The sequence below is a fragment of the Corythoichthys intestinalis genome, chromosome 18 (genome assembly GCF_030265065.1).
Source record: "Corythoichthys intestinalis isolate RoL2023-P3 chromosome 18, ASM3026506v1, whole genome shotgun sequence".
Lineage (NCBI taxonomy): Eukaryota > Metazoa > Chordata > Actinopteri > Syngnathiformes > Syngnathidae > Corythoichthys > Corythoichthys intestinalis.
Window position 1 is genome coordinate 13,246,522 of NC_080412.1, and position 12,868 is coordinate 13,259,389.

Genomic DNA, 12,868 nt, shown 5'->3' on the forward strand with positions numbered 1-12,868 from the left:
GTGGCGGTAAGCAGTCAGTGTTGCAAAATTTACAAGATGGGACAAGAGGAAGAAAGACGAACGGCAAGGGTGACCGTGACGGAACTGAACGACTTTCTTCGGACACCCCCGAGGGGCTTTTCGGTGACTAAAACTGAGAGTGAACCCCTTCGCTGCATCGTTCGCGGGGACCCCGACACGAACCTTCTGCTAGCCGACCCCTGTGAGACATCCGCGGGCAGCGTTGTCTTCCACGGCTCGCTAGGCAGGTTAGTTGCTTGGAAGCTCATTTGGTTTTAAAATTCAATCCGTAAAGGTGCATGTTTGCATGCAAAATACGAATTAAAGCTGTAGAGCAACAATGTGATTATTATTATTATTTTTTAAACATTACTCATTTCAAGTCAAGTTTATTTATTCATCCCCAAAGCATTAAAAAAAGGTTCACGTGCATACGCTCTACGTTAAAATATTAAATAATAATAATATATAAATTCATATAATTATATTCGATAAATAAGTAACAGTAAAAGTTGTAATTCAGATTTCAAGTTGTCTTTTAACGACTTCATTGTTAGAATACAATTCTGAAATTGCAAGAATTAGATAAACACTGAAAAAGAAGTACGTAGTTGTTTCTGTCATCTAATAAATATTTAAATGCAAAGTATAAGAATTTAAGAATTTAATTTTACACAGACAGTATGAATATTGAATTCTCACAATTCATTTATTTTCAATAAAGTGAGAAGGAGAGGTGGGAATCTTTGGGCACCTAACGATTCGATTACAATTACGATTCAGAGGCTACGATTCGATTATAAATCGATTATTGATGACCCCCCCCCCCCCCCACTATTAGCTGCTTTTAATAATTTGTACATTTGTTACAAAAACTGTTTAAAAAAAAAAAAAAAAAAAAAGCCTCGCAGGCTTAAATAAACGACTATTTCAGTATCAAGTTAACAGTTAAAAACAATAAATAATATACTCAAATCCCCATTCTGTATCAGTAGCTTTAAAGAGCATATGACACCAGAAAAAAAGTCTTAAATGGCATTATTATGTGAATTAGAATCATATTTTGAGACGATTCGACCATATACAACAATTTAGCAAAGCGCAGACGAGAAATTAGTCTGTTAATCTGCCGGTTAGCCACGCCTACAATTATAGGGCTTTAGCGTCCCCAACAGGTGGATGACGTCAGCGGTAGATATGGGGGGCCGTTAGGGACATAATTCAGGATTACCTTTCACACACACTTATCAAACGTTCTCACACACTCTATTGAAACATTTTCTGCGCACGTATAGATGTGAGATTCTCGCACGCATACATGTGATATTCACGCACACATACATACGAGACGCGTGCACGAATACATGTGAAATATTTTTTGCGCACGCATATATATGAAATCCTTGCACGCTTACATGTGAGACCCGCGCGCGCATATATATGAAATCCTTTCACACTTACATGTGAGACCTGCGCGCGCATGTATATGAAATCCTTTCACGCTTACATGTGAGACCAGCGCGCGCGCATGTATATGAAATCCTTTCACGCTTACATGTGAGACCAGCGCGCGCGCATATATATGAAATCCTTTCACGCTTACATGTGAGACCAGCGCGCGCGCATATATATGAAATCCTTTCACGCTTACATGTGAGACCAGCGCGCGCGCATATATATGAAATCCTTTCACGCTTACATGTGAGACCAGCGCGCGCGCATATATATGAAATCCTTTCACGCTTACATGTGAGACCAGCGCGCGCGCATATATATGAAATCCTTTCACGCTTACATGTGAGACCAGCGCGCGCGCATATATATGAAATCCTTTCACGCTTACATGTGAGACCAGCGCGCGCGCATATATATGAAATCCTTTCACGCTTACATGTGAGACACTCACGCGCATGAATGTGAAATCTTTGCGCTTATACATGTGAGACACTTACGCGCATACATGTGGAATACTTTTTGCGCACGCACACATGTGAAACAATATTTTGGGTGCCATGTTTGTACTACATGTCGAATCCATTTTGACTGGGAGTGGATGGAAAGGAAGATCGGATGTCTAACACTGTCATTACCAGCCGTGAAGTTAAAGCTGGCAGTATTTTTATGCTCCTAAATGTTTCCCATTCAGGAACAGCTCTAACTGTCAACACGTTGCAAAAATGAAACCTGGGTGGCTCAGGGTGCGTCATTGAGATTCGGCGTCTGTTGTTGTACGGCTGGCGCTGCATTAACTTACCATCACTTCCAGCGAATGTCGACGGAACGCGGGTCCACAGCATAGCTGCAATCAGCACGAAGTACCGCAAAATATTTGCATAAATATATAGAAATAATGTACATATATACACATACATATATACACACATACACTATACAGGGTGATGAAAAAAAGAATGGGCCAAAACCATTGCGGTAAATTGGGGGGGCAATAACTACATTGACACAAGTATTGTATATTTTTGTTTTTATTTCATGCTTTACAAGTGCTCAATGTGACCACCAGCAGCATCACGGACAATCAAGCTGATATGACTAAATTTGTTAACTTACTTGATAAAGAGACTTTCTTATCAAATTAACAATTTAATTAATCATTTCAGTCTATGTCAATGATTTTGAAAGGAATAAATGTGTGATTTTGGCACATTGTTTTTGAATCACCCTGCACATACACACATACATCATATGTACAAACATAAATTATATATACAAACATTCCTTATATATAATTATATTATGTACATATAATATGTGGTCAATAAACCTTACTGCGACATTTTATTCTTATACTTTAACACTGTCTTGCATCTGTGAATAAACACAATTTGCACTTCAGTCTACAAGGCATATATATTTGGCAATTGGAAACAAGGTGGGATGGTTTTTTTTTATTTCAAAACAGTTCCAATGGACTTCTTCAAATCTGAAATTTTACCTTTTTCATCAGTCATATGCAAACTGATATTGACAATCAAACCACACTCGGTATAGTAGCTTAAGATCCATTTTTATATACATATTCAGTAACTTAAGTACTGTGGAGGGGGGGGACAAGTTAGTCCCTCACATGCCGTTTTACTGAATTCTCATCCCACATGCAAAACAAACATTATTTCTTTTACACATTTTAAACAACGAACCAACCACAACAATATTGCACTCAAACCAGTGTGGATAAAATAATGATTTGTTGTAGTGTGGGACATTTCCAACACCGTATATCCTGGTCTGCTCGCGTTGTCGTAGCGGAACTGTTGCCCCGATGCGAGGCTAGCTGCAAAGGCTACCCCAAGATGCATCGGCGTGCCCGGGCATCAGTCTCGGGGTTCCCGCGCAGCGTGCGAAAACTCTACCACCGAGCCACCAATACTTGCAATGGAAGACGGGCAGCACGCTGAAATGATTAATCACAGGGTACACAAAGAGACAGACGACCATTGGCACCCACATTCATACCGTCACTGAGTGGCAATTTATCCTGTGCTTCTCTTTGTCGATATCAGCAGGTAACCTGGACTCGTCCGGATACTGGCCTCCATTTAAATGTGCCAAAAGCCGGAGGAACAGTTGACGCCCACTTCAATTGTGTCATAAGCTACAATGTAGCTTATTGGTCAAACTAACGTCTTTTCCTCCACGACCTTAGAAAATAAAAGCAGGCAAATTAGGTTAAAGAGGAAAAAAGGTGATTATACAAAAATAAACAGGTCCATGACCCATATTTATATTATATATGTATTTATACTTTTAAGAATATTGCCAAACTTGACTGATCCTTCATACAAGTAAATACACTGCCAATGGGAAAACCCATTGGCAGTGTATCAAATACTTGTTCTCCCCACTGTATATATCCCTTCTGTCGCACTAACGTATTATTTGGAAAAGGCCCAATAATGAATCGTAATATGCAGCCCTTTTACACTGTCTACTAAAATACCGTGTACACTCATAACTGAGAACCTCACACAACTACACAAGTCTTTTTTTTTTTTCCGAAAGTAATGCTAAAAATAATAGAATTTTCCAAAAATTACATTTCGGTATAAAAAATGATAGAGAAATACACACTATTATTTCTAGATTCATTTAACAGTTTTATCCAGGAAAAAAATGATTGGAAAGATTTGGTGTTATACATTGCTGCACACTTTTTAAAAGATAATACATTTCCTATGAATATTCAGAAACATTTTCAAAAAGGTAAGGCCACTTAGAACCCCAGAGGTATTGATATGTTGGTGAAAAAAACAAAAACTTGTAAAGACATAACATGATTTTTTTTTTTTTTTTTTTTTTAAGGGTTGGAAAGGATATTTTTAACGTTTAATTTTTTAAAACCAAAGACAGAGACTTGTCACAGATAGCTTTGTTACAATGTAATAAAAAAAAAAAAAGCAAGTCTGGTAGTTTTCAGATAAATTGCTATCGTTATTAATGCATGTGATAGAATATTTTATCCAAGCAATAATTTGCTCATCCCACTAGTAATTTCTTTTGCTTATGTGAACAAGAATTTTGTTTTGATGTTACTAAGTATGGAATAGTAATATACACAGGTTCAACTCAAGGAGCAAGGGCAGCTAGTAAGAAAATACAACAACAACATTTATTCAAAGTACTACAGAACTCACAAAATCATATAATCCCCAAAATATACACAAACTATCTAAATAAAAAATATTGAATTTGAACAGTCCCTTCAAAGTCTTTTGCTGCTGTGCCTCAATGTCTGTTGTACTATTCAGTGTATGTGTGTACTATCGGGATAGTGTGACTGTATATTGTGTGAAGAATTTTGTAGTGAAGGTGACCTTATCTGCTTTGGGTGATGCTCCAACAGTTGGCTGAAGTTGAAAAAAATTGGTCCTCAATCCCTCATTGAATCAGGCCGAATCCTCCTTGACATCAATTCTGTCTGTCAGATGTAGATCCAGCAATTAAAAACAAACAATCTGCATATCAAGAACTTAATTTTCAACCAACCATAGAATGTACAGCATGGCAAGTATAACCTACAATACTGGTCAAAATTGGTCGTTTCCCACATTTAACTATTTGTTCATGAATTGTACAGTGACTGATACTAGCCCACCTATCGATAATACTTTCCAAAAATGCATCAACATACAACATTAACTTATTTGTATTTGAAAAAATAACATCTTACTATATTTCCAATTTCCTCCAATTGTTTTTTAGACAAAGAAAAGACACAATATCTTGTAACTCAACTCTAGAGGAAAACGTGTCTATGACATATCCTCTTGCATAGTAGCATAAAGCATAGCAACTCACCAGACACTTGTATCACACAGAACTCAGATGTAATTCGCTGATTAGAGCAGTCTGGAACTCGTCTGCAACAAAATCAACCTTTTATGGTTTCGCGTACATGAAATTGAAATATGTTTTTTCGAAACCATTACCAGTTTTTCTTTGGTTTGAAAGAGGTCGCGCTAGCGTTAGCGTTTTCTCCATTAGCGTTCATAGCATCTTCATTTCCCAAAATGCAACGCTCATATACCTGGTTTTAGTGCAATGCAAGATCATATAATGCCATCTAGTGGACGTTTTAACTAACAGCAGTCATCAAAAATACAGTTTTAAATAAAAACCATAAACTATACCTTTATCAGTGTTCCACTTCATTATAGAATGTAGGCTAGTACTGAATGTGTGTGAATATGTAGTTCGATTTCATCCCTGCTGACCCTTATATCGATTATAATTTGATGTTGATGAGGCCGCACAATACTTTGGACTTCCTTACAATCTCAGCCAAGTAACATCTTGAAACATATTTATTCAGACAGGCTTTCTTCCTCATAATTCCATTATTCTTTTTAATTTAACATTGTTGTGGGTTTTATCTGTATGTGTGTATTTTAACTTATTTTTTACCTTTTACCTTGTACGGCAATCTTGAGTGTCCTGAAAGACACCTAAAAATAAAATGTAATATTATTGTTGTTGTTTTTTAATGCCACGTTTAAAACACACAATATAATTTATTCAATAATGCTAAAAAAATCTTAAACTTTATTTAGATCTATCTTTATCAAGCTTAAAATATATGTGCTAATGAAAATATCTTGCTTTCTTGATTATTCAACCATTCAATTTATTATAATTCAATGGCATGCATCAATGTGGATACTTATAATTACCCCCATACTTATAATTACCGAGACTTATGTCTGATAGCTTTTTAAGTCATACGTATCTGTACAGATGTTTTCACATGCATTTATACGAACGTTTGACCAAGGAATGTGAGATATTTTTCAGTCTTATGTGTGAGAGGTTATTCACTTGTGTGTATAAGAGGCTCTCAGTAATGAGACTGCACAGAATCTCACTTGTGTGTAGAAGAGCATCTCACAAATGACAGTGCACGGCATTTCAGTAGATAGCATACGAGGCATTTTATAGTAGGAAGCTGTACTGGTCCTTTTCAAAATAAAAGTATTTACGGCGGAAGCGATATATTTTTACTTGTATAAAGCATCATTCAAGCTTGGCAACATTCTTAATAGAATAAATACATATATATCATCTAAATATGTGTCGTGGACCTTTTTTTGGTGTGTAAAATCACCCTTTTCCTATTTAACATAATGTGCCTGCTTTTATTTTGTAAAATCGTGAGGGGGTGACGTTAGTTTGACCAATAAGCTACATTGTAGCTTCTGACGCAATTGACGTGGGCGTCGACTGTTCCTCCGGTGTTTGGCCCATTGAAATGGAGGCCTCTGGACGCCATTGTGGACGAATCCAGGTTTCTTGTCGATTTCGACCAAGGAAGCGCGGGATGAATTGTCACTCAATGACGGTATGAATACGATGTGGGAGCCAATGCTCGTCTGTTTCTTTGTGTTCCCTTTGATTATTCATTTCAGCGTGCCGCCCGTCTTCCATTGCAAGTATTGGTGGCTCGGTGGTATAGTTCTCGCACGCCGCGCGGGCACTCCGAGACAGATGCCCGGGCACGCCGATGTATCGTGGGGCAGCCTTTGCAGCTAGCCTAACATCGTGGAACCAGTTCATCTACGACAACGCGAGCAGACCTGGATATACGGTGTTGGAAATGTCCCACACAACAACAAAGAATTTTTATTATATTTATTTATACCACATTGGTTTGAGCGCAGTATTGTTTTGGTTGGTTTGTTGTTTAAAATGTGTAAAAGAAATAATGTTTGTTTCGCATCTGAGATGAGAATTCAGTAAACGACATGTGAGCTACTAATTTGCCCCATTCCCAGTACTTAAGTTAATGAGTATGTATATAAAAAGGTATCTTTAACTTTAGCTACTACACCGAGTATGGTTTGATAGTCAATATCAGTTTGCATATGATTGATGAAAAAGGTAAAATTTCAAATTTGAAGAAGTCCATTGAAACTGTATTTTGAAATATTTAAAAAAATAAAAGCGTTGCCCCCCCCCCCCCCCCACCTCGTTTCCAATTGCCAAATAAATATGCCTTGGAGGCTGAAGTGCAAATTGTGTGTTTATTCACAGATGCAAGACAGTATTACAGTTTATGAATAAAATGTCGCAGTATAGTTTATTGACCGCATATTATGTGTACATAATTTTATATACTGAATGTATGTATATAATATGTTTACATATATATGATGTATGTGCAGGGTGATTAAAAATCAATGTGCCAAAATCATCACGCATTTATTCATTTCAAAATTATTGAAATAGACTGAAATTGTTAAATTTTTAATTAAATAAAGTTTTTTTTTTTTTTTTTTACTTTAACAAGTAAGTAATCTTAACGAATTAAGTCATATCGGCTTGATTGTCTGTGATGCTGCTGGTGGTCACATTGAGCACTTGTAAAGCATGAAATAAAAACAAAAATATACAATACTTGTGTCAATGTAGTTATTGCCCCCCCAATTTACCGCAATGGTTTTGGCCCATTCTTTTGTCATCACCCTGTATAGTGTATGTGTGTATATATGTATGTGTATATATATACATTATTTCTATATATTTATGCAAATATTTTGCGGTACTTCGTGCTGATTGCAGCCATGCTCTGGACCCACGTTCCGTCGACATTCGCTGGAAGTGATGGTAAGTTAATGCAGCGCCAGCCGTACAACAAGAGACGCCGAATCTCAATGACGCACCCTGAGCCACCCAGGTTTCATTTTTGCAACGTGTTGACAGTTAGAGCTGTTTCTGAATGGGAAACATTTAGGAGCATAAAAATACTGCCAGCTTTAACTTCACGGCTGGTAATGACAGTGTTAGACATCCGATCTTCCTTTCCATCCACTCCCAGTCAAAATGGATTCGACATGTAGTACAAACATGGCACCCAAAATATTGTTTCACATGTGTGCGTGCGCAAAAAGTATTCCACATGTATGCGCGTAAGTGTCTCACATGTATAAGCGCAAAGATTTCACATTCATGCGCGCGCGCTGGTCTCACATGTAAGCGTGAAAGGATTTCATATATATGCGCGCGCGCTGGTCTCACATGTAAGCGTGAAAGGTTTTCATATATATGCGCGCGCGCAGGTCTCACATGTAAGCGTGCAAGGTTTTCATATATATGCGCGCGCGCTGGTCTCACATGTAAGCGTGCAAGGTTTTCATATATATGCGCGCGCGCTGGTCTCACATGTAAGCGTGCAAGGTTTTCATATATATGCGTGCGCGCTGGTCTCACATGTAAGCGTGCAAGGTTTTCATATATATGCGCGCGCGCTGGTCTCACATGTAAGCGTGAAAGGATTTCATATATATGCGCGCGCGCAGGTCACATGTAAGCGTGCAAGGTTTTCATATATATGTGTGCGCGCTGGTCTCACATGTAAGCGTGAAAGGTTTTCATATATATGCGCGCGCGCAGGTCTCACATGTAAGCGTGCAAGGTTTTCATATATATGCGTGCGCGCTGGTCTCACATGTAAGCGTGAAAGGATTTCATATATATGCGCGCGCGCTGGTCTCACATGTAAGCGTGAAAGGTTTTCATATATATGCGCGCGTGCAGGTCTCACATGTAAGCGTGCAAGGAATTCATATATATGCGCGCGCGGGTCTCACATGTAAGCGTGCAAGGAATTCATATATATGCGCGCGCGGGTCTCACATGTAAGCGTGCAAGGAATTCATATATATGCGCACGCAAAAAATATTTCACATGTATTCGTGCACGCGTCTCGTATGTATGTGTGCGTGAATATCACATGTATGCGTGCGAGAATCTCACATCTATACGTGCGCAGAAAATGTTTCAATAGAGTGTGTGAGAACGTTTGATTAGTGTGTGTGAAAGGTAATCCTGAATTATGTCCCTAACGGCCCCCCATAGGTAGACTAGGCTCATCGGTTTTACTATTCAGCCCATTGAGGGGGAATTGTTCAGAACGAGGAAAACGAGACGAAGAGAGCTGCAAAATGTCATTGTTTCAGTCTCTCTACTCCCAATATTTTTACAGGATATTCTTTTTATCCAAGTATTTTCCCCAATAGCTATATAAATGGCTTGAGAAGGACCGGTCAGCCCGTCGAGGGGGAACTATTCACAATGAGGAAAACGCGACGAAGAGAGCGGCAAAATGTCATTGTTTGTGTCTCTTTACTTCAATATTTTTACAGGATATTCTTTTTATCCAAGTATTTTTCCCCAATAGCTATATAAATGGCTTGAGAAGGACCAGTCAGCCCGTCGAGGGGGAACTATTCACAATGAGGAAAACGCGACGAAGAGAGCGGCAAAATGTCATTGTTTCTGTCTCTTTACTTCAATATTTTTACAGGATATTCTTTTTACCCAAGTACTTTCCCCAATTGCTAAATAAATGGCATGGTCATGACAAATAACTTGTGCTAAATGGAATATAAAATAATAAAAATCCATTTATTCAAGACGACATGGCAAAATTACTCCATAATGGTCAAAACAGTCGACTTTACCTTTACTGTCACACCTGCCGAACGATATTTTATGACACCTAAATCGGACATATGTCATTTCCCTTCCCCGGCTTCGGAGAATGTAAACAGACCAGAAGGAGTGACAGCTAGCCGACATGCTAACCCGAACCGAGGGATGTTTCAAAGTCTTCGAAGTGGAAAATCACACATAACTAGCCTGGATTATTTGACATGACGACCCGGTTGTCGAGTTTCTTTGCGGATCGGCAAACCGCCCGGCGGAGAGCAATTTACAGTTCGTTCCCTGGAGGAGGGTGGCTGGAATTGTTGTGTAGCTAACGTGCTAACAGCTAACTGCTAATGAGCGTGAGGATAGCTTTTTACATGCCTATCAATGATCAAACGTAAGTAGTCCTTTATTTAAAGGAATTTTATAGTGTTTACTTTGTAATCACTGTATTCGTATTTGACATAATACAAAACAAGATGTTTACTCACTTCCTTGTAAGTCCAATGGTCCCACAGTAAATATCCACGGTGAATGGGAACCTTTTGAAACTCCAAAAAGGCGCATATGCCTCTCCCGCATACAGAATGATTTTTCTGCAGCCGTTTGGCTGGCGTGATGCAAAAAATAAAAGTATTAATCCGCAAAATCAGCTGAATCCTTCGTCCTCATACACAACAGTACACTGTAGCGTGAAGAGGACGTCTTCTACCGTACACGTCACAGCGCCCTCCTCCTCAATGCGAGACCGAAGCCGGAAGTCACTCATTTTCCTGGCGCGGGATTCAAAAAACTAAATAAATATAGCGATCGCTTTCACACACATCCAAGCGGTCCATATCATTCAGGAGCATAAAATACCGCGTGTATTATGAAATAAACATGCTTTTTCGTGTCACAAGCACTTTAAACTACATTCAATTAATTTAATGTTGTGAATCAACCGTTAAAGTTGTTAAAATTGCTCCCGTTATTCCATAATTTCCTTTCTGTCTACTTTCGATATGTGAAAGTTTTAAAACTATTTTAAAGATAGATTCAAGTCTATATTTTGCCGATTTAGGAGTATTTTAGATAAAAAGTTAATTAGGTTCGCTTGGAAGATTCGCTACAACAGCCTTGCAGGGAAGTCTACTGCTTTAAGATGGCGGCCGTTTACTAACGCTCGCATCTATTTTTTGAACATGTGCTGCTAACGCCACCGAGTCTGTTATTTTGCATCTAGTCCTATATAAATATATCTACCGTACCATTACGTGGACGTAGTTTGTAGCAGCTGTCGGCAGCAGTCCGGTATATTGTTTTTTTTTTTCAATCTCGCGGCATGAGTTGAGCCAGAGCCATGAGTTGAGCATTGTCATTACCCGAGGGGCCGGGTAATGACAAGCACGACGTTTAGCTACTCTCGCTTCGTTCCTCATTGCGTCTCGATGACTGCGCCGGCGCGCAGAGTGTGTTTTACTTCCGCTCTACTTGACATACTTCAATAATCGGAATTTGGATTTTTGTGAATCGTTCTCGAATCTTCCACGGCCGAATCGCGAATAATCTAAGAATCGGAAATTTCACACACCTCTAGTGAGAAGTGTGTAAGTTTAAAAAAAAAAAAAAAAAAAAGTGTTGAAAAAAAGTATTTTTTCCAAAGAGTTCTCCCATTGCTTGGCTATAGACGTGTCGTGTATCATCGTCATTCACTGCTAGTCCAAGCAGTTCAAATGAAATTTTGGACATCTCTCGCCGTCTAACTAAACAGGAATGTCACATTGAGAAACTTGTGGCAGTACAGCGACTTCCGGAGGAGCTTGGTGTCCAAAAACCTTTTCCTGGTGGTGGCCGCACGCACTTCTCAATTCGCCGAAGAGGTCGCAAGGCACTACGTGGTGTGCGTGCACGGTGCCAACCCTGTGGTCCGGTGGCACATGGATGCTGCTCTGGATCAGGCCATCTCAACGGTGGCGGGCGAAAGCTACGTGATGGAGGTGAGTTAAAAGCCTTGGTATCAGATGATTATACTCTTCTGGAAAGCTGACGTTGGAGTATGCCACTACCAGGTGGACCTGACTAAGACGTTGGACGTGTGGGCGGCCCGCAACATGGCTGGATCCAGACCAGAGTGGGTGAACGCCTCATTCGTGCTCAAGTACCACTCGGACGCACTCTTTGACTTCCCGTACTGGCTTGGATTCAGCAAGAGAAAGTTCGAGGTTTTTAGCTTTTCTTATCCTAAATGCTAAGACGCGATGAAATGAGTCAATATTCGTATGCATGTCAACAACAAAAGCGCATGATCCATCCATAATGTTGCACCGATACCATTTTAGGCACCTGATACTGAACCATATTATTATATATATATATGTATATATATATATATATATATTTTTTTTTTTCTGTTAATACCAAGTTACTGCATACTGATGGCAATAAACAGTCATGTGAAAAAATTAGGACACCCCATTAAATATTCAGTTCTTTATTAAGAAATCTTCACATATCAATGTCCGATCTTGGTTTTCTTTATCTCTGGAAAATAAAGTGATTTAATTGCAGGTAAACAACAAAAAAATAACATTGTTTTACTCATTAAACTAAATTTAGCAACAAAAATGTTAGGAGACCCTACCACCTAATAGCTAGTGTTACCCCCTTTGGCTGAAATAACTTTAGTGAGATGCTTTTTGTAGCCATCTACCAGTCTTTGACATCGGTCTGAAGAAAGTTCAGACTGTTGAAGTGAGTGAAAACACCATGGTGGCATCAGGTGAGCTGTCTGAGGCCTTCAGAAAGAAGATTGTAGACGCTTATGAGTCCGGTAAGGGATTTCAAAATATCTCAAAAGAATATAAAAATCAGCCATTCCACTGTCCAGAAAATAGTCTACAAGTGGAGGACATTCAAAACCACTGCCAACATGCCCAGGTCTGGC

At 39.0% G+C, this 12,868-nt stretch overlaps 1 protein-coding gene and 1 long non-coding RNA gene across 3 annotated transcripts in view; one reads left to right on the top strand and one right to left on the bottom strand.

The window, feature by feature from the left end:
* LOC130906648 (mesenteric estrogen-dependent adipogenesis protein-like) overlaps nucleotides 1–12,868 on the top strand; it is a 16,768-nt gene continuing 3,900 nt past the window's right edge. The window contains exons 1-3 of the mRNA XM_057821177.1: nucleotides 1–248; nucleotides 11,696–11,921; nucleotides 11,994–12,146. Of these exons, the coding sequence (XP_057677160.1) occupies nucleotides 37–248; nucleotides 11,696–11,921; nucleotides 11,994–12,146 (591 nt within the window). The 5' untranslated portion in view covers nucleotides 1–36. The remainder of the gene's footprint in view (nucleotides 249–11,695; nucleotides 11,922–11,993; nucleotides 12,147–12,868) is intronic.
* LOC130906650 (uncharacterized) lies at nucleotides 2,423–6,830 on the bottom strand. Of its 2 annotated transcripts, XR_009061353.1 has the most exons (5): nucleotides 5,448–6,830; nucleotides 5,317–5,378; nucleotides 4,833–4,936; nucleotides 3,475–3,659; nucleotides 2,424–3,412 (listed from the first exon to the last, which is right to left on the bottom strand). It is a non-coding gene; the product is annotated as an uncharacterized LOC130906650 (long non-coding RNA). The 2 variants fall into 2 exon arrangements; XR_009061352.1 differs by having other exon boundaries at nucleotides 2,423–3,659.